Genomic DNA, 19,339 nt, shown 5'->3' with positions numbered 1-19,339 from the left:
CTCCGGCGCTCAGCTCGGCGCTGGGCCGGTCGCCTCCGGCTCGCCGCCACCAGGTCGGTGCAAATACCTTTTCTTTCCCCGGGGCCCCAGGCGCGGACACCTCCCAGCCTCCCTCCCTCCCTGCCGGCGGGGCCCTTTCCCGGCTGGGGAACAGCAGCCCCGGGCGCGGTGGCAGGAAGCGAAGCCCTTGTTGATGCTGTTCCGTGGCGCGCCTCCCCTCCCTCCGGCGGCCGCCCCGGCTCTTCCCCGCTCGGAGACACCCCCCTCCGCGCCTGCGCAGTGCCCCGCGGGGGGCGGGGCTCAGATTCCTGTCAGCGGCGGCGGCGGTGGCGGCGACCGTCAGTTTTCGCTGAGGAGAAGCAAGAAACGGACCCGTTGGCTCTCCCCTTCCCTTTCCCCGCCCTGAACCCCCCCTCCTGGCTCGCCGGGAATTAGTCCCCGTGGAGTTCCCCTGCTCCCCGCCGTCGTTTCTTCGGTCCTCGGTTCGGTGGAAGTCACTGCCCTCGAGGAGGAGGCAGCGGCAGCCGCCCTCGCCTCGCCGCCCCCGGTTCGGTGCCCGCGGTCCCGGAGAGGAGGTGCCGCCGCCACCGCCGCTCCCCCCCTCCCGCTGCCCTCGGGCCGGGCTGGGTCGAGCTGCGATGCCCTCGGACTTCATCTCATTGCTCAGCGCGGACCTAGACCTGGAGTCGCCCAAGTCCCTGTACTCGCGAGGTGAGTCAGGCTGGGGGCTGGGGCGTGGGGGCGGGGAGGCCTGGCTCGGGGAAGCCGGGGGGTCCCCGTCGGGGGCGGCGGCCCAGCCCGGGCCGGGATGGCCTGCCTTGGAGGGTAGGGAGAGGCCGATGGGGTCGGGTGATGTCGGAAGGGGCCCAGGAGGAGTGGCGGCCCCTCCCCCCGGGAGCCGCCGGCCGCGCGGGGCCCAAATGCCGTCGGCCCCGGGGTCTCTGCGGCACCAGGGGCTCTGAGCGTCCTTCGGTGGGTCCGGCCCCGCCACACTCCTCAAGAGGCCGGCCCTGGCCTCCCCGGCTCGGGAATCACCTTGGACTGGGCCCCGCGCTGGGGCCGGCGCGATATGTGCGCCGCGGCTCCTCTTACCAGGACCATCCTCCCCTGCAAAGTTGCCCCAAACGGGCGGCTTGGCCTGGAGCTGGTTCTGGGTGCAGGGTCACCATTTTCTTCCCCCTCCAGGTTGTTTATGCGCCGTGGTTCTACCCCCTTCTCCCTCCGGCCTAGTCCACTCCCTCCCCTTGTTGGGACGGCCCCTCTCAACCAGGCGTCCTTTCCTCGTCATCTTATTGCTGGAAAGAGCCCGAATTTTCTTTTTTTCCCCTCTCTCTATCCACCTCTGTGGCATTCTACTTACTTACTTCTCCGTTTCTTTTACAAAGATAGTGGTGTTCTCTCTGGATTAGTTTTACTGCTCTCCTGTCCCAGGGGTACCGGCTTAGGCACAGTCGCTGCCCTTTGAGAATTTTCTGTTTCATTGCGGTTCAGGGGCTCGTTGCAGGGAGTGGGCATTGGACAGAGCTTCCCATTTTAAAACTCTTTTGGCTAAGTCCTGAAGGGGATTCCCGGGATATAAAATATTAACACGAGCTGATGTCTTCTGGGGCTAAATTCCTATACTGGACACCACAAGAAAGTGTTAGAATAGGTTCCCTGTGCAAGGGCCATCAAACCACAACGATCCCACTGCACTCTTCATCACTTTTTAAATCACTGGAAGGGGGCAAAAGATAAACCTGGGCAATTAGCTATTCATTTAGCCGTATTAAAATTTTTTGTGTGTGCCATTGTGAACCTCCTTCCTGAGAAATTCAGTTTCTTCAGTTTTTGGTTTGATTTATCCATCCGCTGATTTCACCTCCTCCAAAAAGAGGGGCTTCAGCTTCTCCTTAGTTTATTTATGTCGTTTAAGTGAATCAGAGTGAGATGGTTTAGACTGACTATTGAGTTTGTACACAGAGTCCTACTTAGTAACTGTAGCCATTGTCTGTTGCTCTGATGGGTTTAGTTGGCAGTCACCATCCTGTAGAATGTTTTTCGGGCCACGTTACCTGAAGTTGTTCGGAAATATTGTAGTTTTGGTTGTCAAAAGGAAGAGACGTTATCAAGCGGTGATTCTTAGAGGAGGGCTAATGTGGTACAATTGGGTGCTAAAAATAGTCAAGACATTAACACCATTTGGGCAGTAATCATCAGATAATTTTCCATGAAACAAATGCTTTATGAAAGTCTAAGTTTAGCACAGAGACCAACATAGAGGGAATTTATCCTTCTTTTGCAGAGAACGTATTCACAAATACTTTAGCTCTTGAAAAAACATAACAGTTATATAAGAGATGTATGCTATCCTTGGCTTTTTTTATTTTTAAATTATTCAGCATAAAAAGTACTTAATACTTTTTGTGTTTTTCAGATTCTCTGAAGTTACACCCATCACAGAATTTTCATAGAGCTGGACTATTGGAAGGTCAGCAAAGTGCCATTTTAAAGCATGTTGTGTGAGTATGCAAAGGCTTTCTCTGAAATGGAGTTTAAATGAGAAAGTGTGAAACTTTGCAAACTCATACAATGTAGTTTTCTCCTTAAGAGCCTGATCCTTCTTTTAGGGCAGCTGAATGTTTCAGGGGATTTTGTTGCTGTGTTTGATGTCCTTGTTAGCTATTGTATCTGCTTTGAGAAGCTTGGAAAAAACCCCACAAAATCATTAAAAATTATGTGTTGACTGTTCTACTTTAGAAGTCCAGATCTTAATTCTAACTTTATACAAACCAAACTGAATAGGAAAAGGATCAAACATTAAGATCACGAATATAACTAAAATAGTGACAACAAACACATACTTAGTTTGAAAAGTCAGAATTTAGAACTTTTATATTGTGAGCATTTCAAAATGGTATATTAATTATTTATTACAAAAGCATTGATGCCATTACTATTCCATTATTTTTAAAGATAAGGAAAGCCAAGTAATAGAGATGATGGTTGAGCTATGCTTAGAAAAAAGGGCTTTGGAATGTTCTAGAAATGTTAATAGAATGTGTAGAATAATTTAAACAGCTAACAGTTACTTTAGAAAATTTTATTTTGTGTTGTTTTTAGTATTTGAAGTCAAAAAAGACTGTGTTGTTCTTGTAGTTTTTGAAGTGATTTCACATATATCATCTTTGAATTTTGTAATCCTGGAAGTTGGGCATCAAAGATACTGATTTCCCCATTATAGAGATGAGCAACCTGAGGCTGAAATTAAGGGACTTGGGGGAAAAAAACAGTTATACAGTAGTAGAAACAATGCTTTTGTGTTTTAGTTGGTGCTCTTTACCCAAAGCCAACCTGCCACTGTAAAATATATAGGTAACCAGAAACTTAAACATTTTATAGTCCACTTAAAAAAGGCCCTGAATATTTAAATTTTACTTGAATGTAGGTGTTTGTCTACCATATGCTGGTTTGGTATTGCAGGGGAAAAAGTGGTTTTTGTAATTAAGCTGAAGTTTGAATACCAGTTTAGCTACTTATTAGCTCTGTGACCTTGGGCAATTGATTTTACTTCTTTAAACTTTAATATTCTTTCTCTGAAAATGTATATAGTCTCCTAAATTTAGTGTGCTAATGTGTATGCAAATTCCTAGTATTGTGTCTGGCTTAATAAATGTTGGATTTTTTTCCTTTAGTGTCTGGTAAATTGTTTTAACTATAACTTAAAGCATATAAAATGTCCTCAAATTAATTATTGATTATATTTATACTTATAAAAAGCCCATAGACATATATTAGAGTGAAAATCAATAATTTGAGGTGAGGAATTTTTTGAAGTGTTTGTTAGTGAAACAGGTTTGTTGTTTTTATTTATATTGTTCAATTTGTGACCCTGTTGTGGTGTCATATTTGTCTGTACAAAAACTCATCCATTTTCTGGGCAACAAACCAGGGTGTCATAATCATAGAGATCAGGCAGCAGAAAGAGTTAATTATTTACGCAGATATTTTTAACAAGTTGATGGAAATGCAGACAACCATTTCATATGTATATTTAGATGTTTATGCCTGAATACTTTTAATAAGTTTTCATTTTAGTTGAGAGGATACTCAATTATTTAAAGTAAGACCACCTTTTACAGATTGTGTATAAGTTGTATAGTGTATAAGTATCAAGTATGTCATGTCCTTTTATATCTTTGACAGGGAATCATAAGAAAGTTATTTGCTTGTGTAATGAATGTATTTAATCTATGTACCTTATTTCTATTTTCAGCCTTTTTAATGGACATTTTAGAGAATACACCGAAGTAGAATAAAATGTTGAACCCCATATACCCATCACCAAGCTTTTTTTTTGGTGAGGGGGTAGGTAGTTAGTTTTATTTATTTGTTTATTTATTATTAAAATATATTTATTTATAAATGGAGGTGCTGAGGAATGAACCCAGGACCTTGTGTATGCTAAGCATACATTCTACTACTGAGCTATACCTGCCCCCCTATACCACTAAGCTTTAACAGTCATCAATGTATGTCTAATCTTGTTTCTTTTAACCTCGCTCCTCCCCCAAGCTGTGTTATTTTATAACAAATATCAGAGATTATAATCATTTCATATAAGTGCTTCTGTATTCTAGTGATATTTCTCAAATTGCTTTTTAAAATAGTCTTATTTTCTTCCAAAAATATATATATTTTAATTTATTTCAGCAAGATATACTACAGCAGGAGGCTGTGCTCCTAATGTATAGGAGCAATCTGTGCTAAAAATTGTAGGCCAGAGTTGGGTTCAAATCTTTGTTCCGATTTCTGTGTATGATCTCGACTTAGTCGTATTATCTTTTTGTGCTTCGATTTTCTCATCTTTAAATGGTGGCAATAATAATATCTTCATCATTGGTGCTATAAAGATTATTTGAGGCAAATTCATGTGAAGCCTAGTGCATAGTTAAGTGTTCAGTAAAAGCTAAATTTTAAAAAATTTAAACGGCAACCATCCATATAGTGCTTACTAAGTGCCAGGAACTTTACAAATATGAATTCACTGAATTCTCAGAACAGCCCTTTGAGATGGCTATTATTATCCCATTTTACAGTTGAGGAAGCTAAGGAGGCATAGGGAGTTTCAGTAAATTTACCCAAAGTCACACAGCTGGTGAGTTGTAGAGCCTAGATTCCAGTTCAGGTGGTCTCACTCTTAACTACTATGCTATACTGACTCCGTATGGTATATAATATGAAGTATTGTCTAGTAATATTTATGTATGTATGCTTTACATCAGTTGTCTAGATTTCCATCTAATAATTAAAAACTCAGCCCAGAGTGAGGATAATTTGTTATCTTATGATTTGTTAAATTTTTTACAGAAAATTAATTTTATAAATTAAAGTTCTTTTTTAGGAAAACGAGGTTGGAAAACCTGCAGTTGGGTATTTAGCTTTAAAAATAGATTCAAAATCTCTTTAATACTCACTTTGTTTGCATTTATCCTACATATCAATGCTTCCTTCTGCTCCCCACATTTTAGGAATAGGAAATTAGTTTTTTTTAATTGAGGTATAGTTGACGTGTTACATTATATTAGTTTCAAATTCACAATGTAATGATTTAATATTTATACATTGGAAAGCAATACCCATAATAAGTTTAGTTAACATCTGTTATAGTCTAGTCTAGTCACCCTATATAGTTCTGCTACTACCTTTTTATTTAATATGGTGATTGCCAAACAGTGGAAAAGGGGTCTAGCTATTAATGCAATAATACATAATAATAATGTTTCTGATGACCCCATTATTACATGTGAAACTCTTGATGAAATAAATAAAAGATACTATTGCAATTATCTTAAAAATAACTTGCATAGGAAAAATACGGGACAAAAATATATACAAGTTTTTACTTGATTCTATTTTTGCACTTTTTCTACCTTTTTTAAAGAAGATAGTTTGTGTACATTAAAAAAAAGTAAAATGGTTTATCCCTCTGATGTTCAGACTTGAAGGTTAGGATTCTTCTTTGGAGTTCCTAGAAAATAAGTTCAACTACAGAGAAAAAGGTACTGTTTCTTAGACTTTTTGTGTTAAAAACTGTTAATTTTGGCATATATAATTTGCCATATAAAAACTGAGATAAAAATTAAACTAAAGTAAACATATAAGAAGAGGTCATTCTAGAAACACAGAGATGTAAGATAAGATGGTAGAAAATCAGATGAAACAGGAAAAATAATACAAGCAAATTGGAAAAAATAGAGTAATAAAAACAATGGATTAAAATATTAAAATGCTTTTAAAAGTATGAATTAAGAAATTACATTAAATGTTTTCAAAAGTATGAGTTAAGGAATTACATTTGGATCGAATTAAAGAACTGGTTAAATAAGAGCTAAACACCAATATGATGTAGTCCTGATATAACTTAAACATTTAAGATTGGAAGATTTTTAAAAGAAAATATGAAATATTACAATCTGTTTTTTACTGGTTTTATGGAATATTTCTGAATTGTCACTAGGCTGATTTATTTCTCTTCCTAGGTCTTGTGTTAGTAAGGTGTTCATCCAAATTTTTGTTTCTAGGATCCATCTTTCTGTGATTTCCTGTCATTGTTTTATGTCTCTTCTTAAACTCTGCTTTTTATTTTTATTTTATTTTATTCAATACTAGAATTCTATTGGTTATTACAATAAGAGGATAGAAATTCATACTTAATCAGATGGGTCTTGGACTGCTCTTAATTCACTCCTGACTCTACTGTAATTTTTCCAGCAGTCCCCTAAAACTTGAAAATGATAGTACAGAAAAACGTTTTTTTTTCAGAAAAACATTTCTTACTGTGATCAATATTATATATAAAAATAGCCACTTTTTACTAGGAAAAATTGACTCATCAGATTACATTTTCTTTTAAGAATAATAAGTTATTAGAAAAAAATAAAGATCAGATTATTCTGAGACATCAGTTGGGCCTGATTATGTAGTGATAGAGGATAATTCTGTTAATTTTAGAGAGGTAAAGGACGTTTATTCTTCAATTGAAATGTTGCTTATAATGCTGCTGTCTTTTCTTGTTGCTAAGATTTTATTTCAAGTTGTGCAAAAGAGATTCACATGTCTTTCATTTGCTGTTTTAATAAAAACCGAGGTTAAAAAAATAAAGTATAATACACTAATTATAAAGATGTACTTGAATGAAAAGGTTGAAGTATTCTTTATGGATTAACTACAGATAATGATTTTAGCCTCCAAATACAATTGAAATCTGATGTAGTGATGAAGGAGCTATATTTTTGATGATTTGAGCTAAAGATGTGATACATGAGATTTTTCAGTTACTTTTATTTATTCTTAATAACTATTTAAAATAGATTTTTTCCTTGCTTTTATTTTTTTGTACTTACTTGATAAGTAGGTAATGATTGACTGCTGACTAACCATGAGTGTTTATTGCTTCTTTCCCACTCAGAAATGTTATGGTTAGTCCTTTAGTAAATTTGGTAGTTGGTTTTGAAAGTGAGACAAGAACAGAAGAGTTACTAAAAAATAATGAGCCAAGTTGTTGATTACTCTTAATCCCTTATAAATTTAGTTTTACTTAAAAAAAAAAAATCTATGTAAAGCAGTCTTTGTAGGACATGTTAAAAGAAACAGTGCTGGTAGTTAAAGAGAAGAAAGAATAATAAATTCAATGTTAGTGATAATTGAAAACATTTTTTGAGCAATGTGTGTGTTACCAGCATTTTACAGATATTTTCCACCTTTAGTCCTCAGAAGAATCCTGTGAGACAGTATTATTATCCCTGTTTCATAAATGACTAAACTGAGGTACAGAGGGATTCACTAATTTTCCTAACATCACACAGCTAATGGAGGAGGCTGGAATTTGAAACTTGACTATTTTACCCCAGAGTTTTGAGTTTATACTGACTCTCACAGTACAAATGTGATAATTTGGCATTTGCACTGAGGTCCTAATAAGATTACCACTACTGTTCAAATGGTATAAAAAGAGTACTTTTTGTAGATTTCTTTCGCTTAACAATTCCCATAAAGTAATGAGAGAAAATTTGTAAGCTACACATAAAAGTTAGGAAAGATTAAGATGATGACTCTTTTGAGGAGTATTTTAACACTCAAAATTAGCAAATCATTGCCTGGCTTTGGTGGGTGTCTTTAAGATGTAGCTGAAGCACCCTGCTGGTTGAACTGCCTCTGTTTTGACTGACAATGGTGCTCAGAAGTGAAAAGTGGGGGAAGGGTAAGCAAGCCACCATCTAAGGAAAATTGCTTTAAAAATGAAGGATACCATGGAGCTCTTTATTTCTTTGGTGGTAGTTTTATGGAAGCATAGAAGTCTTTGCATCCCATTTCTGATGGCATGTTTCAGAGCCTAACTAAACTTGAGAATAGATGAGCAACAGAAAAAGCAGTACTAACATAGAGCTTTGGGAGTTCTGTTTCTTGTTATGGTTGGTGTTTGTTTCTGAACTTCCTGAAAAATCTGTGTTAGGAAGTAGAAATTTTGGATCTTAATTGTAGTTTAGCCTTAGGCCACTTTGAAAATCGTATAAGTATTTCTTTTCTTCAGCAGAGACATTATTGTCAATCTTGCTTACCTAAGAGTTGTGAGGAAGTCACAATTGAAATAACGTTAGAAGATTCTGAAAACTATGAAATGCTATATGAATAGTGATACTTCGCATATGGCCTTGTTAATTTACTTTGGTTCTTCTTTTCCACTCTCTCTCTCCCTCTTTTTCTTTATCTTCCCATTCTACCCATGTCTCCATTTTCTCATGGTACTCTACATTTTGCTTGTTGGTTCTGCTGTTACTTCTTGTATCTTTTCTCTCTTTCTCTTTTTAAAAAAAGACTCCATCTTTATAGAGGTACACAGGTACACCCATTTTAAGTGTTCCTTGAGTTTTAAACAAGTATGTTTGTGTAATCACTAGAGACAAAATAAAGAGTATTTCAGTCATCCCATAAAGTTACCACTTGCTCTTTTGTAGCCAGTTCTGCCTACTCCAGCCCCTGAGGCAACTACTAATATGTATCTCCTTACCATAGATTAGTTTGACCTTTTTTTTTAGAATTTCATATAAATGGATTGATTTATACAGTACACACTGACTTACAGTATACAGTGTATACTCTTTTCTCTTTAACTTCTGTTGTTCAAACACTGTAACCTTCTAAAAAGGAAAGTTATTTTAAGGACATAAAGGTAATGAGGTTTTTTTACTCTCTTATATATTCCTATATTCTATAATGTAGCCATGTGTAGTTTTGTAGAGTTGGTTTTTTTAAGCTTAGGTGCAAGTATAGGTTACTAAGTCTTAATATCGTTACTTATTCATTCACTGAGAATGAATTTACACATATATCCTGGCCACATATTGCTTATAGTTTAGGAGAAGAGATTATATGTGAATAAACAGTGATAACACAGTTTTAAAGGGAATGGAGAATGAAGTTAATATGAAGTTCCTCTTTATTAATAGGGAAGTACTTTTGTGCAAAGTATACCTGAGCATATAGTTTGCGCTTGTACTTAATAATTGTAAATTGAAGTGTAAAACTTTAAACTTTCTTCTAAAAATAGTTTAAGTCTTCAAAGGGTTATAGAGTTGAGGATTATGTAGTGGGTACGTAATTATTTATGCTCTGATAATTTCTGTAAGTTAAGCATAAAGGTAAAAACAGGATATGAGCTTTCTGTTCCATACAAGTGAGTACTGTCTTGTTCTTAACTGTGTGTCATAAATACTAATTTTGGATAAAATTCACCTTTGCCCAGTAATCATATATACTATATACTATACTGCTAGTTTGGACATTAGACATTAAAATACTTTTGTTAAACAATGTAACAGAACAATTAAATGTTTGTTGATGGGGGCTTGATTAACCCTTAAGTATTTGTTTTAATTAAAGTTTTCTTTGTAATTGTCTGGGTAAATCAATAAAACACCTTGTGTTTAAAAGTGTGTCTTACAGCAGTGAAACATCCAGACATAGGCTTAAGCGAATAAGCAGCTATCTTTCTCAATAGAGTTGTAATTAGAAGTCTTAGAGAATTTTTTACTGTTTCTCTTTTTTTTTTCCCAATTTTTAAGTAGTAACTTGCTTGTTGGGTTTTCATTCTGAAACAAAGATTTTACTTGAAAAAAAAGTGCTGCAAATTGGAGTTAATGATAATAAATTAATGGTCACAAATATAAATATTCAGTTTATAAGCACCAGGATAATGGACAGTTATGATGACTTTAGAAATACTGTAAATTAAAACTTAACTGAAAAAATTTTTATAAAATTGTATTGTGAACTCTAAGACTTTTCTATTTTTCTTTTTCCATTTTTATTTTTAGATCATACTCTAGAATATTAGGCTAATGTAAAATGAATGGGAAATAGCTTGAATTTTATGATTTTTTTGAATAACTTTCCATTTTTTAGTTTATTTTTACCTATAAAATTGAGTATAGGATGAAAACATATATAATATTAAAAAAACATACTTCTGATAACATGACTAAATTCCTTCAAAAGCCTCATTATTATTATTATTATTGTTATTTTTAACTACGTAGTGAAGTAGTGGAAGAACAGAAAGTCATTAGTTACCTAAATTACTACTCTTATAGTAAATGTAAATAACATGTTTACTGTGTAAAATACAGTTAATAAAATAAAAAAATAACTTTCTTGAAAATATTTTTCTATCAAATTTCACAAGAATGGATAGAATGATCATAAATTCTACACAGAAGAAAATTTAGTGCATACTGAATTGAGATGAACAAAAGAGTTGAAATTGAAGAGTATGAAGTACTTTTCTTAGAAATTAAAAATGGTAAAAATAATAATAAGCAAATCAAAAAGTCCCACATATCTATCTGACTTGTGAATAAAAGCCCAATTCAAAAACATGCATTGCTTAATAGCTGTGTAATTTCAGGCAAGTTACTTAACTTTTCTCTACTCAGTTTGTTCTTCTATAAACTGGAAATAACAGACTCAAATTTGTTATGAGGATTAGATGAGTTAATATTTCTAAAACACTTGGAATAATGATTGGCACATAGTAAGCACTATGTAAGTATTTGTTAAATAAGTAAAAAATGCATATCTAGAGGTAAATTAGTTGGCAAACATATTTATTTAAGATGTAGCAAGGAACCAGGATTTTATTTCTGAATACCCAAATCAGATGTTGCTAAATTTATATACTCAGGTTTAGGCATTCACAGCACTATGTTGTGCAGTGTTTATCTTCCTAAAATACAAATCTAATCATACTGCTTGATTAAAAATCTTTTAATGGTGTCCATAGGCTTTGAAATCCAAATTCTTAAATACCTGGCTCCTGATTATCTTTTATTTTAATTGAGATGAAATTCATATAACATAAAGTTTATATTTTAACCATTTTAAAGTATGTAATTCAGTGGGTTTTAGTCCATTCACAGTGTTGTGCACCCAGCACCAATATAGAGTTCTAGGACATTTTCATCACCCCAGGAAGAAACTCCTTACTCATTTAGCAGTCATTCCCCATTCCCGTCCCCAGGCCCTGACAGCCACTCCTCTACTTTTTGTCTCTATGAATTTGCCTATTCTAGACATTTCATATAAAAGGAGTCATACATTATGTGGTCTTTTGTGACTGACTTGTTGCAGTGTTTTCAAGGTTCATTCATGTTGTAGCATGTTATCAGTTTTTAATTTCTTTTTATGGGTGGGTAATAATCTGTTTAATGGATCCGTACCACATTTTGTTTATTCATTCACTTATTAGTTGATGGACATTTGGGTTGTTTTGACTATTATGAACAATGTGCTGTGAACATTTTGTGTACAAGTTTTTGTGTGTCCAGATGTTTTCATTTCTATTGAATATATACCTAGGAGTGGAATTGCTGGATCATATGGTTACTCTAGATTTAACTTGTTGAGGAACTGCCAAACTACTTTCTTCAGTAGCTCCACCATTTTACATTTTCAGCAACAGTGTACGAGGGTTCTGATTTTTCCACATCCTTTCCAACACTTGTTATTATCTGTCTTTTGTTTATTCATCTCTAGTGAGCATGAAGCAGTGTCTTGTGGTTTTGATTTACATTTCCCTGACGACTAATGATGTTGAGCATCTTTTCATGTATTTATTGGCCATTGATATATCTTTTTTTAAGAAATGTCTATTAAAGGCTTTTCTCATTTTTAAATTGAAATATTTGTTTTTTATATTGTGAATTGTAAGGTTTCTTTATATATACAAGTGCTTTTTATATACATGATTTGCTAAAATTTTCTATTCATTTTTATGTCTATTCTGCCAGTAACATACTGTCTTGATTACTATAGGCTTTGAAATTGGAAAGGGTGAGTCTTCCAATTTTGTTCTTTTGCAAAATTGTTTTGGCTACTCATTGTCCCTTGAATTTCCATTTGAAATTTAGGATCAACTTCTGAATTTCTGCAAAAAAGTGAGCTGTGATTTTAGTAGGGATTGCACTGAATTTGTAGGTTAGTTTGAGGAGCATTTCCATCTTAATATAGTATTCAGTCTTACTCTCTATGAACATGGGATGTCTTTCCTTTTATTTAGGTCTTTGTAATTTCTTTCAACAATGTTTTGTAGTTTTCAAAGTATACATTTTACACTTCTTTTTAAACATTCATTTTTAAGTGTTTTATTCCTTTTAATTATTGTTTTTAAGTGTTAATGAAATTATGGAAATAATTTGAGAAAAAGTCTCTCAAAACCTAGGAGAGCTTTAGTATTAAAGTACTAGATAATGCCTGTGTTCAGGAAAGAAAACCCAAACCATGGTAATATAATTGTAAAATATTAGAATCAGCCATAGAATTAAAGCAGCAGTAAACTATTAAGAACATTTAGTAAAGTCCAGTTTTGTTTAAAAAGTTATACTGGATGGTATTTTTCTCAAGGACAGTGACACCTTGCATTCTCATAGCATCTGGCAGAAATGCTTTCTATCTGAAAGGTGCTTGATATTTTGAATGAATGAATAAATGAATGAATACCACATCCAGAAAAGAAGGAAGGAATGGTATTGAAAGTCTTGAGAATTGTACTCTAGTTATATATAACCATGTAGAGAGCTTTAATTGGAATAATAACTGTGTTAAAATGACTACAGATGAAAACCTAGGCCTTTAAAGAATTGGAGCTATTTAATCTGTAAAGACAAAGGTTTAGATAATTCAGATGAAAATAGAGGTGGATTTGTTCACTATACCCAGAATACTCAAATAAGAAAATTCTCTTGATGCTTGAAAAGGACAGCTCTAGGGCAAAATGTATGACTGTAAAATAGTGAGCAAAAATTCTCTTCAAGGAACTTTTGTATGTTACAGAATCTAGTAGAATCTAGAATGGTTAGTTAAATTAATAGATATTAGGATCATCATGGATAATTAAGAAAACTAGTTGTGACCTTAGTTTTATGGCATAGATGTTTGGTGCCTTTATCAGAAAATATAATTGTTCTCAAAAGGACTTCTTTTTCCCCTCTGTGTTTTGGAGGTTTTTTTTTTTTTTTTTTTTTTTTTAAGTAAGGTGGGCCTCAATAAAAAAGTTTTCAAAACTCTGTACCCCAGAGAACAGAATAACCAGTTAATATATGGTGGTTGTAGAACTGGAAATGGACCTTTTTATTCAACATCAGTTCTTTATAACCTAGCTTTCTCAGCTCTTACTTGGCATACTTTCCTTGGGACTTGAGTAGAGTGAATTCTGTGTGTGGGTGTGAGGACCACTTCTGTCAATCTCTGTCCCCCATCAACTACTAAATTTCTCTTTTAATCTTTAACTGTTATTTCCTAGGAGCAAATTTCACTTAAAAATATGTCAATGGGAAGTAGGACTTAGCAATATTATTTATAGATACATTCTAAAAATATCTATGTCTATATCTATATCTATATCTGTATCTGTAATCTCCGTACACCTTTCGTGTGCAGAAACACTGTATGGAAATTTTTTTAGCCTTTAATTTCGACTGGTCCTAGGAACAATGTGGCATCTAAAACACTGATTTGGGACTATACTATATACCATGCTTATATTATTGATTTCATTCGTATAATACCAATTCCAAACTTTTGGAATAACTGTGTTAAGAGTTAAGAATACTTTAAAAATATTATTTATTTCTTTCTGCTAGCAATTAGTCTTTGAATTATGAGATTTTTAAGTCCAGAAGAGTTGTTTTTTTGTTTGTTTGTTTGGGGCTTTTTGGTCATTTTTTTAAATTAAAAATTTTATTGAGATGTAATTGACATGTAACATTGTATTAGGTTTAGGTGTATAACATAGTGATTTGATATATGTATATATTGTTATATGTGTTACATACAATATGTATATAAACTAAACAATAAGTTTAGTTAATATCCATCACTGCATATAGTTAACACTTTTTTTTTCTTGAAATGAGAACTTTAAACATTTACTCTTAGCAACTTTCAAATGTACAGAATGGTATTGATAACTGTAGTCACCATGTTGTATGTTACATTCCAGAACTTATTTATAACTGAAAGTTTGTATCATTTACCCACCTTTACCTGTTTTGTTCACAACCTCCATGGTCCCCCACCCCACCCCCCAACCTCCACAATCACCAATCTGTTCTATGTATCTATGAGTTCAGTTAAAAAATTCTTTTTATTCCTCATATAAGTGAGATCATACAGTACTTGTCTTTGTCTGACTTATTTCACTTAGCACAATGCCCTCAAGGTCCATTCATGTTTTTAAATGTCAAGATTTCCTTCTTTTTTATGACTGAATAATATTCTTGTGTGTGTATCACATCTTTATCCATTTATTTGTCCATGGACAGTTAGGTTGTTTCCATGCCTTGGCTAGTGTAAATAATGCTGCAATGAACATGGGAATGAAGGTATCTTTTCAAGGTAGTGACTTTGTTTTCTTCAGATAAATACCCAGATGTGGAATTGCTGGATAATATGGTAGTTCTAGTTTTGATTTTTTGAGGAACATTTATACTGTTTTCCATAGTGGCTGTACCTGATTGGCATTCTTGAGCATAGGAATTGATTGTATTGAAATAAAAATGTGTTAGTTAAATGAGAGAAATATTTAGAAATATTTATGGTTGGCTATAAACAAACACAATATGAAGAGCCTGACTACTTCATTTTACTTATTAGGACAGTAATCAGTATATTTATATTTCTCTATATTTAGTTCAATAACAGCAAAATATTGCTTGTGCTATTAAACATATTAGTTTAAGTTATATTTAAGAACATACTGACTTTAGTATCTTTTTCATAAACATTGCTAACCATATAAATGTTTTAGTACAAAAGCACGGATACAGTAAACTATATAAAATATTGGTAAGTACATGAAAAGATTTTCACTGTCATTAGTCATTAGAAAAGTGAAAATCATAACTGCAGTGAGATACCACTTCACACTTAGGATGTCAATAATCAAAAAGATGTATAATAACAAGCATTAGCAAGGATGTGAAGAAATTACCTCACACACTACTGGTGGGAATGTAAAATGGTGCAGCCACTTTGGAAAATAATTTGATAGTTCCTCAGAAAGTTAAACATAGAATTGCCATATACAGCAGTCTCACTTCTAGATACATACCCAAGAGAAATGAAAACACCGTTATGCATAGAATCTTGTGTATGTATGTTCATAGCAACATTGTTCATAATAGCCAAAGTATGGAAACAGCCCAAATGTCCTTCAATTAGTGAATGGATGCATAAACAAAATGTAGTTTTGGAATGGTATTTGGCCATAAAAAGGAATGAATTACTGATACATGCTGCAACATGGATGAACCTTGAAAACATACTAAGTGAAATAAGCCCATCAGGAAAGACCACATATCGTTTGATTCCATTTATGTGAAATGTACGGAATAGGCAGATCTATAGAGGCAGAAAGTAGATTAGTAGTTCTTAGGTGTTAGGGGGAGGAGGGAGATTATAGTTAACGGGCTTAGGGTTTCTTTTGAGAATGATAGAAATGTTCTAAAATGTATTATGGTGATGGTTGCACAACTCTGAATATACTAAAAGTTAAGTGTCCATCAGCAGAAGAATGGATAAATGTGGTATATACATACAATGGACTATTATCCTTGGAAAGTAATGAAATTCTGATATATGTTACAACATATTAACCTTGAGAACATAGTCTAAGTAAAATAAGCCAGACACTTGAAGGACAAGTATTGTAAAATTTCATGAGGTAACTAGAATAGAGAAAGAAAGTAGAATAGTGGTTACCAAGGACTATGAGGAGAGGTCAATAAGGAGTTATTCTTAAATGAGTACAGACTTTATGTTCAAAATGATAAAGAAGAAGTTCTGGAAATGAATAGGGTGATTGTTGCATAACATTGTGAATGAACTTAATGCCATTGAATTGTAGAGTTTAAAAAATGGATACTATGGTAAATTTTATGTTACATGTAATTTACCACACAAAAAATATGTTGAAAAAACAAAAAAAATTTTTTAAGAGTCTGAGATATACTTTTTTTCTAAAAAATAAGACAGGTAATTGTATGGTGGCATATGGAAAAGAGACTTCATTTCTTCATTTAACACAATATATTTTAGTTGTCTAAATCATTTACATGCGCTTTAAATGTAAGTAGGCTGACCTAAACACCACTGAGTTTGCTAACATATTGGATAATCAAAAACAAAATTTTGATGAGCTAGACTACACTACAGATGACTTTGTGAAAAATTCAAAAAGTAGATGAATTAATCTCATTTAGATTGGAAATCATTTTGACTATTAATATGCATGGTTGACTCATTTTGTTGATTTCAGGACAGCAAATGTTTATTTTTAATAGAAGCAAGAGAATTGCAGTTTTCCAGATTTTCCAAATGTCATATAATTGTGACAGTGAGCCTGGAGGAAGAAAACTTCATTAATGAAGTGAGATACCCTCATATAGCTATGGAAACTATAAACCCTGCTAAGTCTCAAAAAGGTGTTCCCTTTTATTTATATTATTAATTAGACATTAGTAGAGGTTAACGAGGACCCTAGTTGACTGTTAGATCAAATATATGTATAATTGTATTCATCAGAGGGCCTGGGTAAGAGGCATTGTTTGGTAGTTTAGATTTGTTTGGTGTGAACATTTTAAAGTGCTTAATGTATTTTTCTTCTATTTGTTATGGTCCTCAACTACTAAAATACTTTCTGTATGAAAGGATGTTTTCTTAGATTATTGCCACAGCTCAAGTTTTAAGTTTGAGAATGAATGGGAGAACATGAACTTGATTCAATTTAGTGAAGTTAAATTATCTTGCCCAATATTTGTGTGTTTACTGGTAAATGCATGTTAATCTGTATACAATTAGCTTTTATGAATCAATGTTTTTTAGTATAAATTAGGCACTTTGGTAATTTACAGTAATTTTTGTCAAATGACTAGTGCTTTTACCAAGTACTAATTTCCTGCTGGATGCCCTGACTAACCTATAAGCTTAGTATTTCCCCTAACTATAGAAACAAACTTGCTCCTAAGAATACTTAAGATTAGGTCTGTAATCATTTGGTGGAATTATAATGGCTGCATGAGGTAACAAGCTACAGAAATGAGATGGCCACTAATTCTAAAAATAGGTAACCTACAGCTGAAAGATAACTACTTAGTAGTAGTGTTCTCACTGTACTTGTTCTCTTTTTTGTGTTTAAACCCAAAGTGCATTTTCCTTTAAATTTAGATGTGTTTTGTTCTCTTATTCACCTATACTAGGAAGTATTTCCTGAACTTGTTAGGCCTTTTCAAGAACATCAACTGTCAGTCAATTACATTTTGGAATCTCCCAAACAGATTTAGAAGTGAAATTTATCAGTCCTTTATTGTATGAACAAAATGAAACAGAAAACGTGAACTATGAGAAGTAAACTCTTTTGGAAAAATAATTTTAGTTTTGATCCTATAATATTGCCCAGAAGAGAGAACCCATCCATTGGAAATGCTGCATTAAAGGGAAATTGGTAGAAAAAAAGGTTCTAGGCTTTCTTTCATTAAGAACTGTTTGAATATTCACCACTGTTTAGTTCTGGAACAAAGATGGACCAGAGCATTACAGGAAGAGTCCTTCTCAGTGTTCTGGACCTCTTCTTTTCCTACTTCCTTTTTAGTAGGACATTGTTCATCTACTTGTCCATTAATTGCATATTGTAGAGATCATGGATTGTAGTAAACATAGCTCTTCATTAAGGGATTGGATGGTATGTCCTGTGAGAAAAGCACCATTTTAGCAATCAAATGTGGACATACTACATTAGAATGGGTAAGCAAACCCACATTTGGATTACTAAAATTCTTAAATGTAGATAAAACTTCAGCTCAGAAATTCAAAGTGTACAATTTGATCAAAATAAGAGTAAAAAAATTACCAGTTAAAATAGCTAGGAATAGACAGAGTAAAAAGCAATATCCCTAATTTTGGTATTCAACTGAAACTGAATACAAACTTCAGGTTGTGGAATCTACTTCGGGATGATTCAGATCACTCCTTTGAGTCTTCCAGGGTAAGACTCTTGAATTCCAAATCCAGGTAAAGGAGGTGTCTTTTTTTTTTTTTTTTTTTTTTTAAATCTGCAACTGGAAGGTACTTTTTGATATTTTGTTACTTTGTTTTCCATTATCTTTTCTCTGTATGTTTTATCTTTCATCATAGACGACTCTGACACCCGAGGTATCTGAAGAGTTCCTCACTTTGGCATTTGTATTTTTAATGAGTGCTAAGTACCAGGTGACCAAGTATTCTGAAAGAACCAAAAAATTGACTAATCTATTTTTAGGCAGTTAGGCTATGATATATAACAAAGTGAATTACTAATAATTTTAGGTTTGAGCATTTATTAGAAAACAAAAAACAATTACTCAAAGTTCAGGATTTTCCAGGGAGAGGCTTTTCATAAAAACAACAATATTATTTTTTTATGTTAGTTGATTTTCTGCTTGTAATTATTGGAAAATTGTCATTCACAGCTACTTTGTTTTACATTAGAAAACTATATGGAGAAATTTAACTTTTAAAGTGGTTTGGATAATCATATTTTAGGTTTAATGTTCTATAAACTTCAGGTTGTGTTCTATATCTTTTCTAGCTTTTTTCCTCCTTAGCCTGACAGCCTAAAGTTTGTCTTATTGTAATTATTTTTCAATTTTGCTAGACATATTTTTAAATGGCTACCTTTGGGCTAAGGGTATATAAAAAGACATTGAGTCTCTCAGTGTCTTATAGGTGAGTTGTTTTATAACATTTTACTCAGGTAATTATGCTGTAT

At 34.2% G+C, this 19,339-nt stretch overlaps 1 protein-coding gene across 7 annotated transcripts in view; it reads left to right on the top strand.

Moving 5' to 3' along the window:
- Positions 1 to 320: 320 nt before the first annotated feature.
- Positions 321 to 19,339, top strand: part of NFAT5 (nuclear factor of activated T cells 5) — a 114,271-nt gene continuing 95,252 nt past the window's right edge. For 3 of the 7 annotated variants that reach the window (XM_074370511.1, XM_074370509.1, XM_074370510.1), the window contains exons 1-2: positions 321 to 711; positions 2,417 to 2,470. In XM_074370511.1, the coding sequence (XP_074226612.1) occupies positions 639 to 711; positions 2,417 to 2,470 (127 nt within the window). In that variant the 5' untranslated portion in view covers positions 321 to 638. The other 4 variants (XM_074370513.1, XM_074370512.1, XM_074370516.1 and 1 more) reach the window with 3 other exon arrangements.

Source organism: Camelus bactrianus, chromosome 9 (assembly GCF_048773025.1).
Source record: "Camelus bactrianus isolate YW-2024 breed Bactrian camel chromosome 9, ASM4877302v1, whole genome shotgun sequence".
NCBI classification, from domain to species: Eukaryota; Metazoa; Chordata; class Mammalia; order Artiodactyla; family Camelidae; genus Camelus; species Camelus bactrianus.
This window is presented reverse-complemented; position numbering and strand designations above follow the sequence as displayed.